The sequence below is a fragment of the Haliotis rubra genome, unplaced genomic scaffold (genome assembly GCF_003918875.1).
Source record: "Haliotis rubra isolate DU_JTF1 unplaced genomic scaffold, ASM391887v1 Scf16, whole genome shotgun sequence".
Taxonomy (NCBI): domain Eukaryota; kingdom Metazoa; phylum Mollusca; class Gastropoda; order Lepetellida; family Haliotidae; genus Haliotis; species Haliotis rubra.
The window spans coordinates 3,253,859-3,268,789 of NW_025765558.1; the positions used below are offsets into that span (position 1 = coordinate 3,253,859).

The window sequence follows — 14,931 nt, forward strand, 5'->3', positions numbered from 1 at the left end:
GCTCGTCTCAGAGCGACTAAAGTGTGGTAAATAACACAGATATCGTTTTCTAACAACCAGCCAATACATCATCATGATCATTTTATAGACTGAAATGAAAGAATAAAGTGACGCTGTACCACCCAAACGTCTACCGATATCGCCCCATCTTTCATATCAAACCCCCTCGCGTTCCTGTCAGCTCTCAAAAGCAGACCCCTCCTTTGTCTCGTGCAGTCAGGAGGGGAACTTGGGGGAGGCACACGCGACCCAACAATCGCCTCTATCCCATCCACTCAACGCTTAATTTCTTTTAAAAGTTTTTTAGACGAGTCAATGTGGTGTCTTAAGCCAATGCGCATGCGCCCAGGTGTTACGGGAGAATTGTCCCTGGTGTTTTTGTTCTGTCAATCTATTGCTTATCACTCCTCAACAACATTCGATCAACGCAACAAGACATGAGATCCAAATCCAAAGCTAGGAAACTCCCCAACGGTAAGTTAATTTGCCGATAGATAACACTATCCAACTTTCCCGTCATTCAGATGTTTATATACATGTGTTGTCTTAGAGGGGGATTTCTGCGACAGTCGCCTGATATTCAAATATGTTGCCATCCAAGTTCCAGACTGTTGAGTGAGCGACTTGTGTGTCGTTATGATTCTATATCAAACAGACAGTCAATATACGGTGTTTACGTGTGATCAGTCGGGTTATATATGTATGTATTGAAACACGGTATAATTATCAGTTAATCATCGCGCTGTTTGTTTGTTGACATAAGCGGCTACGGGATGGAATTGGTGTCTGATTTTGACAGGGGGGCGGCGAATCTCTCATGAACGGACGACATGAATTCCCGCAGCGCATTTCACAATAATTAGATTGTTGATATTCATAACTGACAAGTATGTTCAAAGAAGTAGAATTTCTTGTCATGTTTTATTGAGGTGGACAGATGCATGTTTCGATGGAGGTCGTTTCGGGACAATACCGTTTTATTCCCCACCCCAAGTCGCGTGCACAAGCAACTATTATGCTCTCGAAGCCACATATGCTAAACAGGGCCCTTGCACTGACGACAGGTCGATGTAGGACGAAGGGGGACTGGATTATCAAGCTCGTGAAAATGACAGCACGTGCGCACGCGCTCCGTTATCAATTTGAAAGAATCCCGTCCATCGTTGAGACAATAGTGGTGACATATGGACCCGAATCTTTAAAGGAACAGAGCAAACAACGTGTCTCGTTGACTTGAGGTGCGGTTCTTTATGATATGGCAAGACGACAATTTCAGATCCAAGGTGTACTGGTAATGTCGCCAAGGTGATAAGTTACCGATGAGGTATGGATCTCCATCTCTTCATTATTATTGATGGCTGTCGTTAGAAGCAATAAAAATTTGAAGTAGCCTGCCAAAGACTTCCACATGTCAAATCATCACACCAAACTGGAATCCAAGCATGCATATATTGATCCGACCATAAAATATGGATCTACACCTACTTTTCGTACTTAAGATGACTATATTTTCTAAATTAATTCAAAACTGATATCTTTTTGATGAATATAGTATTATTGATCCACTGTTTTGAATAATGTTTAATTGTATATGCACATCACTTAAGTATGTTGCCAATGTTGTGTGATTAAGTTAAAGGCTTAATTATGCAATGCTCCAGAACACAGAGAAATCAGTGCTGGAGATTTATGGTTAAAATAGGCTCACAGCGCTGTTAACTATCTGCTATTCAGAGGCCCTTAGGCATGCCATTAATGAATGCATCAGTAATTAATAAGTGATTAATTAAGTGTTAAATGCCCTGAGGTTGGTTCAGGTCGCTTGTCAGGTCATTGTTGAAACAGAACTACTGCTGTGATAGGGGATGGTTTGGGAGGAGAATAATTGACAGCATTAAATGGTTAAATCAATTATTTTATAGGATAAATATTTAGCTGCTTGAAAGTTGGTTACACTGACTCAGTATGGATCAACAAGTTACTGAAATAGTGATTTTTATTTTAAGTAGATGTACTTTTTACAAAAGTAAATTTAAATTTAATTTAAGGGCTTTGAATGGGATGTGGTAAGATCACATGAACATTTTGTTTTAATGAACAGAACTAAAATCAAAACCAACTGTTTAATATTACTTTGAAAATATTATGATTTTCTAAAAGTTAAACTGCTTAAATATTTGTTTTAAACATTTTCTCGAAAAAAATAATTAAGGAAATAAAACTGTAAGAAGAACATAATACCTTTGATGCTTATTGTGATAATATAACATACATGCTAATCTTAACACGAGGAGTAACTTATTGCAAATGTGAGAGTCTGTGATTTCTGTTTTTCAAGCAGTCAATACATTTTAAAGAAGTTACAGAGAAATTAAAACATTGAAGTCATGACAAGAACCTACCCTAAACCATGGTGAGACAAGAACATATATTTACATTAATCTCACAGAAACTTTCTTAAGAAATAATGCCCATTCCAGTGTCTCAAATGAAACAAGTTTGTTAACTATCTTTTTCCTTTAATCAGTAAGAAATTTACCATATATTTCAGCCAAATTTTAAACAGAAATATCCACCAAAAACATTCACCTATTGTTTTATAACCATCATTTCAAAAGGTATAATTGGCAAAACACCCATTTTAAAGTTTAATGTGTACTATGTAACATGGTAAAATGATTCCAGATTTTCACTGGTCGCAGTTAACACTGTAGAAAGTGAGGGAATATATGAGAGAAACTTTCGAGCATAGTTTCTCAGTCTCTCATGGACACCTTCTTCTTAATCTGGTATTGATCAAAGTAGTCATTGTGGCCACTGACATCTGTACAAAGACGATCAATTTTGGTTTCTATATGCAGTTGGTTAGAAAATAGATTAGCTCTTTGCATGGCCAGTTGGTAAAAGTTCCCTGCAGCCTCTGATTTTGTCCATGGCAAGCTGCTGAGAAGCAGTTTATTGCATAATTTGGTAATCAAGTGATAAAATTAAGCTCATTGAAATTTTGATATGATGTGATTAGGGTACTTGAGACATACATTTGTTTGGCTTCTTTTAAATGTATATTTATGGTTATTTTATGAATATTAATTACTTTCAAACTGTTTAATACCTCCTTAGGGAGATATACACAACCCGTGATAAAATGTTTTGTTTTATCTAATTTGATGAGAATTCTTGTCCTGAACCAAAGAAAATACCTATTTTATCAGCCAGCTCGTCACTTTTTATCATATTTTTTCAGACCAACCTTGGGAGATCTGTACACCATCTGGAAAAAATATTGTCTTTTATTGTATTTAATGAGGGTTATTGTCCTTTTCGGAACCAACTCATCACTTTTGATCACACTAAATTAGACACATAGATATGCTGTCAAATGTGGCCTTTTCATGTTTGTGTTAAAAAAGAATACAAATATATTGCTTTATAAGAGTGCTTGCAATAAAAGTAATCTTTCTTGTGTTGGAATTGAAATATTTTGATCTTTCTGAGAGTAACAAGTGGTAGTTTCGTCACTTGTTTGAAATAAAAGTAAAATATTATTTGTCTCCTTGAATAAAACTAGTACAGTACCCTTAGAAAAATGCTCTCAAGCTGTCAGTATAACTCTTGACATAACATTATTCTATTTCATTTGTTAGACAAAACAATGTTATAATTATGACACAAAGGTACCAAACTCAACAACAAGTCACCAAACCAACAGTTGGCATTTCCAGTCAGTTAAGAATTGTAGAACCTAAAACTATTGTGTCATTTGATGTACAGGATAATTTCATTTGCCTCGAATCTCAAATAAAATGATTTGGAATCAGCCACCTTGTACAGCTCACACAACTTCCTATTGAAACTAAATAACAACCCCCATGACGCATAAAGAACTTTTAAAGACAAGAATATCTAAAAAATGCTTATGACAAATGAGTACAAACTATGAAAAATACTTCACACTGGCAGCTGTTTCTCTCTTAAATACTGATAAGTATATATTTACCCTAATACTTTGAGGGAAAGCACTGTATGTGATATGGAACCAAGACATTGTCCTGAATACAATCACGGAGAATGAGGAGGAATTTGTTATCTATAAACAATTCCATATCTTCATGTTTTACCAACTTCCAAATGCCCATCAAAGACTGTATTGTGTATGGAATTCCTCAAACTCTTATAAAAACCTGATCTTCATTGATATCACAGTTGCAGTTTAAACATGGTCAGCTGAAAAAACAAATGAAAGATTTCTTCCCTTTTTCATAGGGAGCAATGTAATGATAGCGCAAATGTAATCATTCTTAAACTAAAGTTAGTAAATTACAATGAACATATTTTTATAGATTCAACTTTCACATTTGTATTTAATTTCTGGCTTAAATACAAAGAGAAAATGTAAGATTTAACTATTTAATGTGTATCATTTTTTAAACATTTATTTACTGGCTTAATGTATGTACAAAGAGAAAAATGTAAGTTTATCATGTTTTTAACAAATAAGTAAACAGAAAACAAAATCAAATATATATTTTTCCAATAATCAATAAATGGGGTATATTGTACAGTATTGTCTCAGAATGAACAAAACCCATTATAATTTTAGGTATGATATTGTTGATTGATGAAGATTGATGAATAATTCCACCCCCAACCTCCAGGTTCCCATACAGTGATAGTGATACATTAAAACATGCTAACAGGTGTCTCCGTAGTGGTTCATTAACTCTATTGAAAGTTGCTTGATCAACCATCCATTAAACCTTTTGTGATGAGATTAGAAGGCCGTAAGTACATCTTTGCCATATCGGCCCTGAGGAACACGGTAAGCAATTGTTACAAGATTTACTCAGGTTTTGAACTGACAAATAACTGGCCAGTGTTTCAGCGAGAAACGACAATATTGACGGAGGAAAGTCCTCCTGTATGACACCTGAGGAGGGACAGTAATATGACGCGGTCTGCTCTCATCGAACCCCAACTTGAGACTAATGGTTCAGCCTTTAGGTGTTCATTCTAAGTCAATGAATAGGAAATACTTGAAAATCATGTTTGTACGTTTGCCAATTAAATATCCCGCTTTGTTTAATGAGCAGGTCAGAGGGAATTAAGTTCGCTGACTTATTGTGGAAGTGCCAACGCAGATGGGCTGATACAGGGCCCATAGAACAAAACAGCGAGTGATAGGTTACCTATGTGAGAATGCACGGAAGATTGGATCGGAATATCTACAATAGTTGTAGAACTTTCTCACAGAAATTACTTTTGAAATAATGCATTAGTGGCAGGGTCTTGTACCTTTGTTGTTGGTGATGCAGGGGAGATATGCCGTTTAGAAGTGCCACAGGTTCTCATCAGTATTATATTTAAAAGAGTTGTCTTTAAAAAACTGGTATGTCAGTTTTAGTTATTGTTGTCACTGAAAATTAAAATATTCCTGTCATAAGTTCTACTGGTTTTGATCAGTATTTCAGGAGAATGAAACAAACTTGTCTTATAAAGACTGGTGTATCAGTTTTAGTAAGTTTTAAAATTGAAATATTCCTGCAAGAAGTCCTGTATAATATTAATAATGTTAAGAGAATAAATGAATATCTATTTTATGTAAACCTAACCATTCCTCTTAAAGATATTTGCCATATCAAAGCCTCTGTGTATACTACTCAGGAGAAATGAAAGAGAGCTATTTAGTTATAATGGTTTAGTGGTAGATGTCTTAATCTGTTTTTTTGCCACGTTTGGCTGACATGTTGTGGAAGTGGAACACTGTTCAAAGGCACATTAAAACACTCACACTCACTCACTCACTCACTCACTCACTCACTCACTCACTCACTCACTCACTCACTCCACTCACTCACTCACTCACTCACTCACTCACTCACTCACTCACTCACCCACTCACTCACTCACTCACTCACTCACTCACTCACTCACTCACTCACTCACTCATAGTTCCTATCCTTATATAGGTGTTGAGTTTTAAGCTGCTGGATGAACACAGCTATAAATATTCGAGTGGGCAATCAATGCTCATTGACTGGACTTTGGTCAAATATGCTGGTCAGTTCACATGTCCCAGGTAACACAAACCAAAGTCACTTCTTTAATGATCTATCAGTATACTGAATATAATGACCAAAGAATTACAGATTTGAACATTTTGGAGAATTTTCTTAAAGAACTGCTCAGCCTTCACTGTAAAGTGAGTGAGTGAGTAAGTTTAGTTTTACGCCACACTCAGCAATATTCCAGCTATATGGAGGCGGTCTGTAAATAATTGAGTCTGGACCAGACAATCCAGTGATCAACAGCATGAGCATCAATCTGTGCAATGGGAACCGATGACATGTGTCAACCAAGCCAGCGAGCCTGACCACCCGATCCCGTTAGTCGCCTCTTACGACAAGCATGGGTTGCTGAAGATTCACTCTAAACCAGGTCCTCACTGTAAAGAAACTTGAAAATGTCAAACTGTTTAAACAATATTTTATGTAATAGTTTTACTGTCAATAAGAACACATTTATAGTAAATAATTTGTTTTGCAACAGTTTGAGAATCATATAGCAAAACTACCTAGCAATGAAAAGGATTTTATATTCATAACCCATTTCAACTAGTCACATAGATTTAAATTTTTAAACAGATTTATAAAATGTTTTCTCTAATAGTTTTATCAGAATTCTGAAGCGGTTGAACACCTAGATAGAAAAACATGAACTGCTGACTATTTGCTTGTATGTTTTTTTCGATTATTATCAGCAAAAAGATCACTTATCATTTGGCTATCACGTTATTAATCAGATAATTAGGATGGATGTAAAGGAAAAATTATTTAATTACATGTTTGGGAAGTATTTAAACTTGTGAGGAAGCCTGTTTTGAAGGATGGAGCAGAGATTGTAGGAGATTGTATCTCACACTTGCATGTTATGTATGACCTACATAGAGCGAGGCCCTGCTAATTAGTTTGGTGATAAAAATGTATCACTTGTACACCATAGAACCTCTAAAATCGGTACATGGGACAATATTTGTTTTATCAAATTGTGTGTTTTTAAGACTTGAATTTTATTTGATTGGTTGGTTGGTTGTTTAACACTGCATTCAGCAATATTCCAGCTATATGGCAGCAGACTGTAAATAATCGAGTCTGGACCAGACAATCCAGTGATCAACAGCATGAGCATCGATCTGTTCAATTCGGATATGATGACATGTGTCAACCAAGTCAGGGAGCCTGACCACCCGATCCCGTTAGTCGCCTCTACTGCTTCAAGCAGTAGACAGGGGTGGAAATAACTTTAAAATTGCTAGTGTACTCCGGTACAGTGGCACATGTAAAATCACTTGCCCTGATAATTTTTCCACTAAACCGGCTGTTTTCTTGTTGATTTTTTAAAATAAACAGCATAATTAACATTGGAAAGTCAACTGGACTCCGGTACTGTGTGATATACAAAATTGCTTGCCCAACAGAAAAAAACATTGGACTCGGACATCGGGCAATGGGTTACTTCCACCCTTGCTTGTAGCATAAAAAAACACGTATTGGTTGTTGAATTAAAGTTTTTTTTATTAAGTTTGATAAAAAAATGTTCATTCATTCATTCATTCATTCATTCATTCATTCATTCATTCATTCATTCATTCAACCAACCAACCAACCAACCAACCAACAAAAAACAACCAACCAACTGATGAGACAGATAAACAGATTAAATATGTTTTAAGCGTAAGGCTCATTTGTATTCAAGAGGGCTCAAGTTTTACAAGTTCTTGCAAGGACAACCAACGCCTCACACCGATGAGTAACACTGTTAATTAGCAGAATGAAGCTTTCACTGTGTCCTGTATGGCGAAGCTAATGATCGTGATCGGTACCGAGTACTGATACTTCCTCGTAAAGTTAACTGGGTAATTGTGTTTTTGTCAGACAGTGACAATGCAATTACTGCTTTCAACATTGAGGGGAAGAGGCAGAATTAAGGTATTTTGATATTTAATTTTAAAATGGGGACCAGATAGTTATGTTAATCCAAGTTAGTTTGGATATTAGTTGGAGAAAAGAAATTATTTCAGAAACAAGTATGCGTAAGCTTTGTCTCATGTTTATTAGTGTGAGTGAGTGAGTATGGTTTTACGCCGCTTTTAGCAATATTACAGCTGGGAACACCAGAATTGCACTTCACACATTGTACCCATGTAGGGGAATTGAACCCGGTCTTTGGCGTGACGAGTGAACACTTTAACCACTAGGCTACCCCACCTCCCTCATGTATATTAGATGACATATATATATATATATATATAAGGTTGATCTCGTTAATGAGTGATGATGGATCAATATTGCAGCATAATTCCAAAAGAACATTTACACCTGAAATCATTGCAGACCTGTCAGTAGGTTGAAAACCATTAGAAATAAATCGCTATATAATCTAACAGACATTTTTGTTTCAGTTGTGGCAACCGTCAGCCGAGTGTAAACTTTATTTGGCAATCATACATAATAATACAATATCGCATTCTTAATCAGTACTCTATGGCATACACATTAGAATATTGTGTTCACATATATGCAACAATGTTCCTCGCATATCAATAGAATATTGCATACATATCTATACTATATCACTACATATCACTGTCAATATTTATTCAGTCATGGTACTTGAAGGAGATGAGTTTGGTTAAGTCTGTCTCAGAACCGCATTATATTGTCGTAAACCAAGCACTTTCTGCAATGTAAAAGTCTTAAATAAAGCAAGTCTAGATTTCCTCAATATGCAAGCTCACTAGAGCTCTTTTTCAATATAAATGGAGTTATTTGATTCTATCAAAAGTAAGTTAATTATGTTTAGTTCACCAGGTCATATCATTGAGCTATATCTTGTCACAGTGCTTCAGCTCGCTCACTCACTCTCACTCACTCACTCACTCACTCACTCACTCACTCACTCACTCACTCACTCACTCACTCACTCACTCTCTCACTCACTCACTCACTCACTCACTCACTCACTCACTCACTCACTCACTCACTCACCTCACTCACTCACTCACTCAACCACCTCACTCACTCACCTCACTCACCTCACTCACTCAACCACTCACTCAACCACTCACTCACTCAACCACTCACTCACTCAACCACTCAAAACCAATTTGTGTTGTCCCCCACCATGATCCAGGAAAGCTGCTAAAAGCGACATAAAACCATATTAAAAACATTATATAACTAGTGATCCTATCAATATGAAAGACGTCTCCCACTTATTGCAAGAGGAAGATTTTCCTAATACACTGTTATCAAACTCAACCAATGTAAAATTGGTATATGAATGAAGTCCTTGCATAACTACAACATGTTGGGGAAAACTGGGTCTATGATTAGACAGAATCATTTGAGTCGAAGCTCTACAAGATTTTGGGGAAAACTGGGTCATGATTAGACAGAATCACACACACACACACACACACACACACACACACACACACACCCTCCTGATGGAATATCCTGGACCAGTGAAGATATCAGTCATTTGTCTGTCAAGAATACACTCTCGTCAAACTTAACCAGCCTAAAATTTGATGTTTGAATAAAGTCCTTGCATAACTACAAGATTTTGGGAAAACTTGGTCTGTGATTAGACACAACCATTTGACGAGTCTCGGAGGGGCCCCACTCCTAATGGAACATCCTTGACCAGTGAAGATGTCAGTCGTTTGTCTGACAGTTGGGCAAGAGCCACTGACGGTTTAATTGGCGGTTGGTAGAGATCCTCAGTGCTTAGTTTAAGATGATGTTGTTTGTCAGTGGCACTTTAGTTAAGACGCTGGGGAGTCTGTGACGCTTTAATGAAATATCATTAGGACACAGGCACGGTGATCTCATGTGAGAGCATCGCAGAGGGCGAAGCGTCACATATCAAAGAGAAGTGTTGCAAAGTATCACAAAGTAATACAAATTGTATGTGTGGCGCTGACAGGCGTGCTAAGACCGTGGCGTGCATTTGACAGCGTGATACGAAGACCCTTACTAGATAGGAGACTCTTGACATGTGACTGACAGTGTAAATAGAATACTCTGAGACACAACAAGTTTAAATAGGCGGTTGTCAGCATCTCTCGCGCCAACTGGGAATCCCGACCGATTCTACCTTCATTATCATCTGCTGGAAAACCAATTAGGCATCGCTTCCATACGCATCACTTGATTGAGTTGCAATGTTTAGGGAACAGGCCCGATTGGTAAGCTTTCACTTTGTGACAAAGTGCACATTGTTCATCCAAACTTTCTACTTTCAATTTCAATTTCTGGTGGTTTGGTTAAAAGTATTTTCTAATGATTTCTAAAAAATATATTTTGGAATATATTTTTTTAAAGAAATCAATAAACTTGTTGATTAGTTTTATATTTTTTTGGAAAGTTACAGCAAGTTTGGATGTATGTTGTGGTTTAGTGGAGCTACTGAGTTGAGACCAATAACAGTAAATTTTACTGGAATTATTTGTAATGGTTAACATTTGTTGTTCAAACTCTGTTTCAGTTTTTTCACTGATAGTTACCTTATTTGTATGGTTGTATGGTTGGAAAAACAAATTCACAATTATTTTTGTACTCATTTTTTATTAGGTTAATTGTCTCTCAGCAGCAAATGTGTCTTGAAAATGTGCGTGGTCACATTTCTGAGTAGTTTTCTTTTCTTGAATTTAATGATGAAGGATTCTTCCAAAAGCTGTGGTTTGGCCTGACCAAATTATTTGTTCAAGCAAAACCTTTACTATACTGAGAGAAAGTATGCTCTCAAAAGTACATGTAAGTCATCACGTCAAAGACCGGTTTTGATTGCCCACATGGGTACAATGTGTGAAGGCCATTTTCTTACTCAAACGTATGTGAGTATGGTTTCACTCTCACTTTTGGCAACATTCTAGTATTTGTCACAGGAGGTGATGTGAGGTGAAATTGGGTTTTAACGTCGTGTTGGAGAATATTTGACTACGTGCATGCGTGTGTATGTATGTGTGCGGCTGCTTGTACTAGCCCAGACTTAAGCTGGTTTTATAGTGCTAGCCCACTGAGATACCATGCCGCAGTGAAGCATGAATACCCCACTCAGACACATTATACTGACTCCGAGCCGACCAGTCCTTGTTGTACCCATAATGCCGAGCGCCAGGCAGGGACCAACAAGTACCATATTTTGACGTCTGGTATGACGCGGTCGGGGATCGAACCCACGACCTTCCGCTCTCCGGGCTGACGCTCTAACCACTACACCACGGAGGCGGTTATTTGTCACAGGACAACAGAAGGGGCTTCACACATTGTACCCATCATGTTGGGAATCAAACCCAGGCCTTCAGTGTGATGAGCAAATGCTTAAACCTCATGGCTACCCTGCCATCAGGAGTAATAGAAATGAATTTGCAGATTTTCTGTGTAAGTAGGGATATAGCACAAGTTGTGTCTCACTATCTTAAACTGGTGTCCAGACTTAAGACCTGTGAACTGTGTATGTCATATGATCAAATATCATCGCATCACTGTCATTGCTGCACTTCATGCTTTGAGCAAGCTTAAACCTCATTACCCCACCATCAGGAGTAATAGATAAGCAGGGTGAGTATGATTTTATATGTCCGCTTTAGCAATATTCCAGCAATATCACCAGAATTGGACTTCAGCATACCCATATGAGGAATCACACCCACGTGTTCAGCTTGACAAGCAAACACTTTGACCGCTTGGCTACCGCAATTATGGTCAGCTCAGACAGGAAACAATTTCGGGTTTTTCTTGCCGATGCATAAAATATTTTGGCAGCGGCATGAAAACTTATGTCTTGGATGTCAAACAAAAGTTCTGAGCAGGTGTCTTGTTTCTTCTTAGGGGCGGTGGGGTAGCCTAGTGGTTAAAGCGTTGGCTCGTCACGCCGAAGGCCCGGGTTTAATTCCAACATGGGTACAATGGGTGAAGCCCATTTCTGGTGTCCCCCCGCCGTGATGTAGCTGGAATATTGCTAAAAGCGGCATAAAACCAAACTCAGTCTGTCAGTCAGTCTTTCTTTTTTATTTTAAGGTTTGATGGATCCGTATAATACCAAGTTATATAAACTAAAACTACAAAGCACGAAGCCAGAGTACTAAACTATTTCGACGTCATATGAGCGAAATATTCTCAAGCACGACGTTAAACCCAATTTCACCTCACCTGAACTGAACTATTTCGAAGTTCACATCCTTGGATACAAACCGTCAACGCAATGGCCGAATCATTACGTTAGCATACATAAAGATCATTCTGTTCCAGGGAACAGGGTCATAGAAAAACTGAATAAATTGATGTGACCCAGAAATACGCAGAATCTGATGGCATTTTTTTCCAACTAAAACCATAATTGTATTTATCATGGTTGTTATTTATTACGACGATGTTAATTAAAATGGATGGTGGCGATCGTATTTATGTGAACATGGAAGCCATGGAAACCCAGCAACCAAGCCTACCAGCATCCTGTATCTCTCATCCCACACTTCCAGTAGCTCAGACACTGATAGGATGGATATCCTCTTCTACTCGACAAGGGGAAGTAACTCCTTACTATCTTACTACAGGATGTCTCTCGATTCAAGGCTTTTCTTTAATTAGTGAGACGGCTGTGACTTGATGCCTGATCTGCGGCTAGCTATCACTGACAGTCACTGGTTCGAATCCCAACATGGGTACAATGGGTGAAGCCCATTTCTGGTGTCCCCCGCCATGATGTAGCTGGAATATTGCTAAAAGCGGCATAAAACCAAACTCAGTCTGTCAGTCAGTCTTTCTTTTTTATTTTAAGGTTTGATGGATCCGTATAATACCAAGTTATATAAACTAAAACTACAAAGCACGAAGCCAGAGTACTAAACTATTTCGACGTCATATGGCGAAATATTCTCAAGCACTGACGTTAAACCCAATTTCACCTCACCTCACTAAACTATTTCGAGTTCACATCCTTGGATACAAACCGTCAACGCAATGGCCGAATCATTACGTTAGCATACATAAAGATCATTCTGTTCCAGGGAACAGGGTCATAGAAAAACTGAATAAATTGATGTGACCCAGAAATACGCAGAATCTGATGGCATTTTTTTCCAACTAAAACCATAATTGTATTTATCATGGTTGTTATTTATTACGACGATGTTAATTAAAATGGATGGTGGCGATCGTATTTATGTGAACATGGAAGCCATGGAAACCCAGCAACCAAGCCTACCAGCATCCTGTATCTCTCATCCCACACTTCCAGTAGCTCAGACACTGATAGGATGGATATCCTCTTCTACTCGACAAGGGGAAGTAACTCCTTACTATCTTACTACAGGATGTCTCGTATTCAAGGCTTTTCTTTAATTAGTGAGACGGCTGTGACTTGATGCCTGATCTGCGGCTAGCTATCACTGACAGTCACTCCACTAGGGCGACGACAGTGTCATGCAATACTCGGAAGTCTCCACTTGGCGCCGTGCTGCGTCACAATGTTCCATTTGTTGCCGACGTCTGGGTACACAGATATGATAGGAAAAGAGTTGTATCTTGAGAGTTTTATCTGAACAGATTGAACAACGTTTCCTCTGATATTCTGATTATAGGCCAAGCATATGGATTCTATGAAGCATCCGGTAAAACATGCCATATTTAACTTTATAAAATGTACCCTGCCTCCCACCCCTTAAAATCACTCTCATCCATACATTTCATGTAAGATTCCTTACCCAATCACCCATAGCAGGGACGGTGGGGTAGCCTAGTGGTAAAGCGTTCACTCGTCATGCCAAAGACCCGGGTTCGATTCCCTACATGGGTACAATGTGTGAAGCCCATTTCTGGTGTCCCCCTGCCGTGATATTGCTGGAATATTGCTTAAAGTAGCATAAAACTATATACTCACTCACTCGCCCATAAAAAGCATCTTCACTCAAAGAAATGTTTCGGTAAAGCAACACTCTTTAAGCAAAATTTTAAAACAATAAAACCAAATCCTAAGTCATGTAAAACACAACACGAGAGAATTTCTTGTAAAATACAGCTTGAGAAAAGGCTTGCAACTGAAGCGAAGGTCTTACAACAACACAACAAAAGTTAAGGTTCTATAAGACTACTCATAAAGTTCTTTTAAAACACAACAAAATCAAAGGTCTTACCAGACACAACCAAAGCAAAGGTTATGTAAAACATAACCAAAGAAGCGACCTTGGAGCACAACACAAGGCAAGGGTTACTGACTGACTGACTGACTGACTGGTTTTACGCCGCTTTTAGCAATATTCCAGCAACATCACGGCGGGGGACACCAGAAATGGGCTTCACACATTGTGCCCATGTGGGGATTCGAACCCAGGTCTTCGGCGTGACGAGCCAACACTTTAACCACTAGGCTACCCCACCGCCCGGCAAGGGTTACTAAAGACTGAAAGAAATCAAGGTCTTGTAAAACAACCAAATGTATCCTTAGGAAAGGTCATGTAAAACCCAATCAAAGTAAGACCCACATAAAACAACACAACCAAACAAAAGGTCATGTAAAACTGCATTCACAAAGCATGCGTCATGTAAAACCCAATCAAAGTAAGACCCACGTAAAACAACACAACCAAGGGAAAAGTCATGTAAAACAACATTCACAAAGCATGCGTCATGTAAAACCCAATCAAAGTAAGACCCACATAAGACAACACAACCAAGGGAAAGGTCATGTAAAACCTCATTTACAGAGCTAGGATCATGTAAAACCCAATCAAAGTAAGACCCACTTAAAACAACACAACCAAGGGAAAGGTCATGTAAAACAACACCAACAACCTATCACTAACATAACTGTAAATTTGTTTCATTTGAAGAAATTCCCCTGAAGATAAGAAAGTCAGATTGCAATAAC

General features: G+C 38.1%; 1 protein-coding gene across 1 annotated transcript in view; it reads left to right on the forward strand.

Moving 5' to 3' along the window:
* Positions 1-387: 387 nt before the first annotated feature.
* LOC124271401 (histone-lysine N-methyltransferase PRDM16-like) overlaps positions 388-14,931 on the forward strand; it is a 137,222-nt gene continuing 122,678 nt past the window's right edge. Inside the window, exon 1 of the mRNA XM_046706544.1 lies at positions 388-474. Coding sequence (XP_046562500.1) covers positions 438-474 — 37 coding nt within the window. The 5' untranslated portion in view covers positions 388-437. The remainder of the gene's footprint in view (positions 475-14,931) is intronic.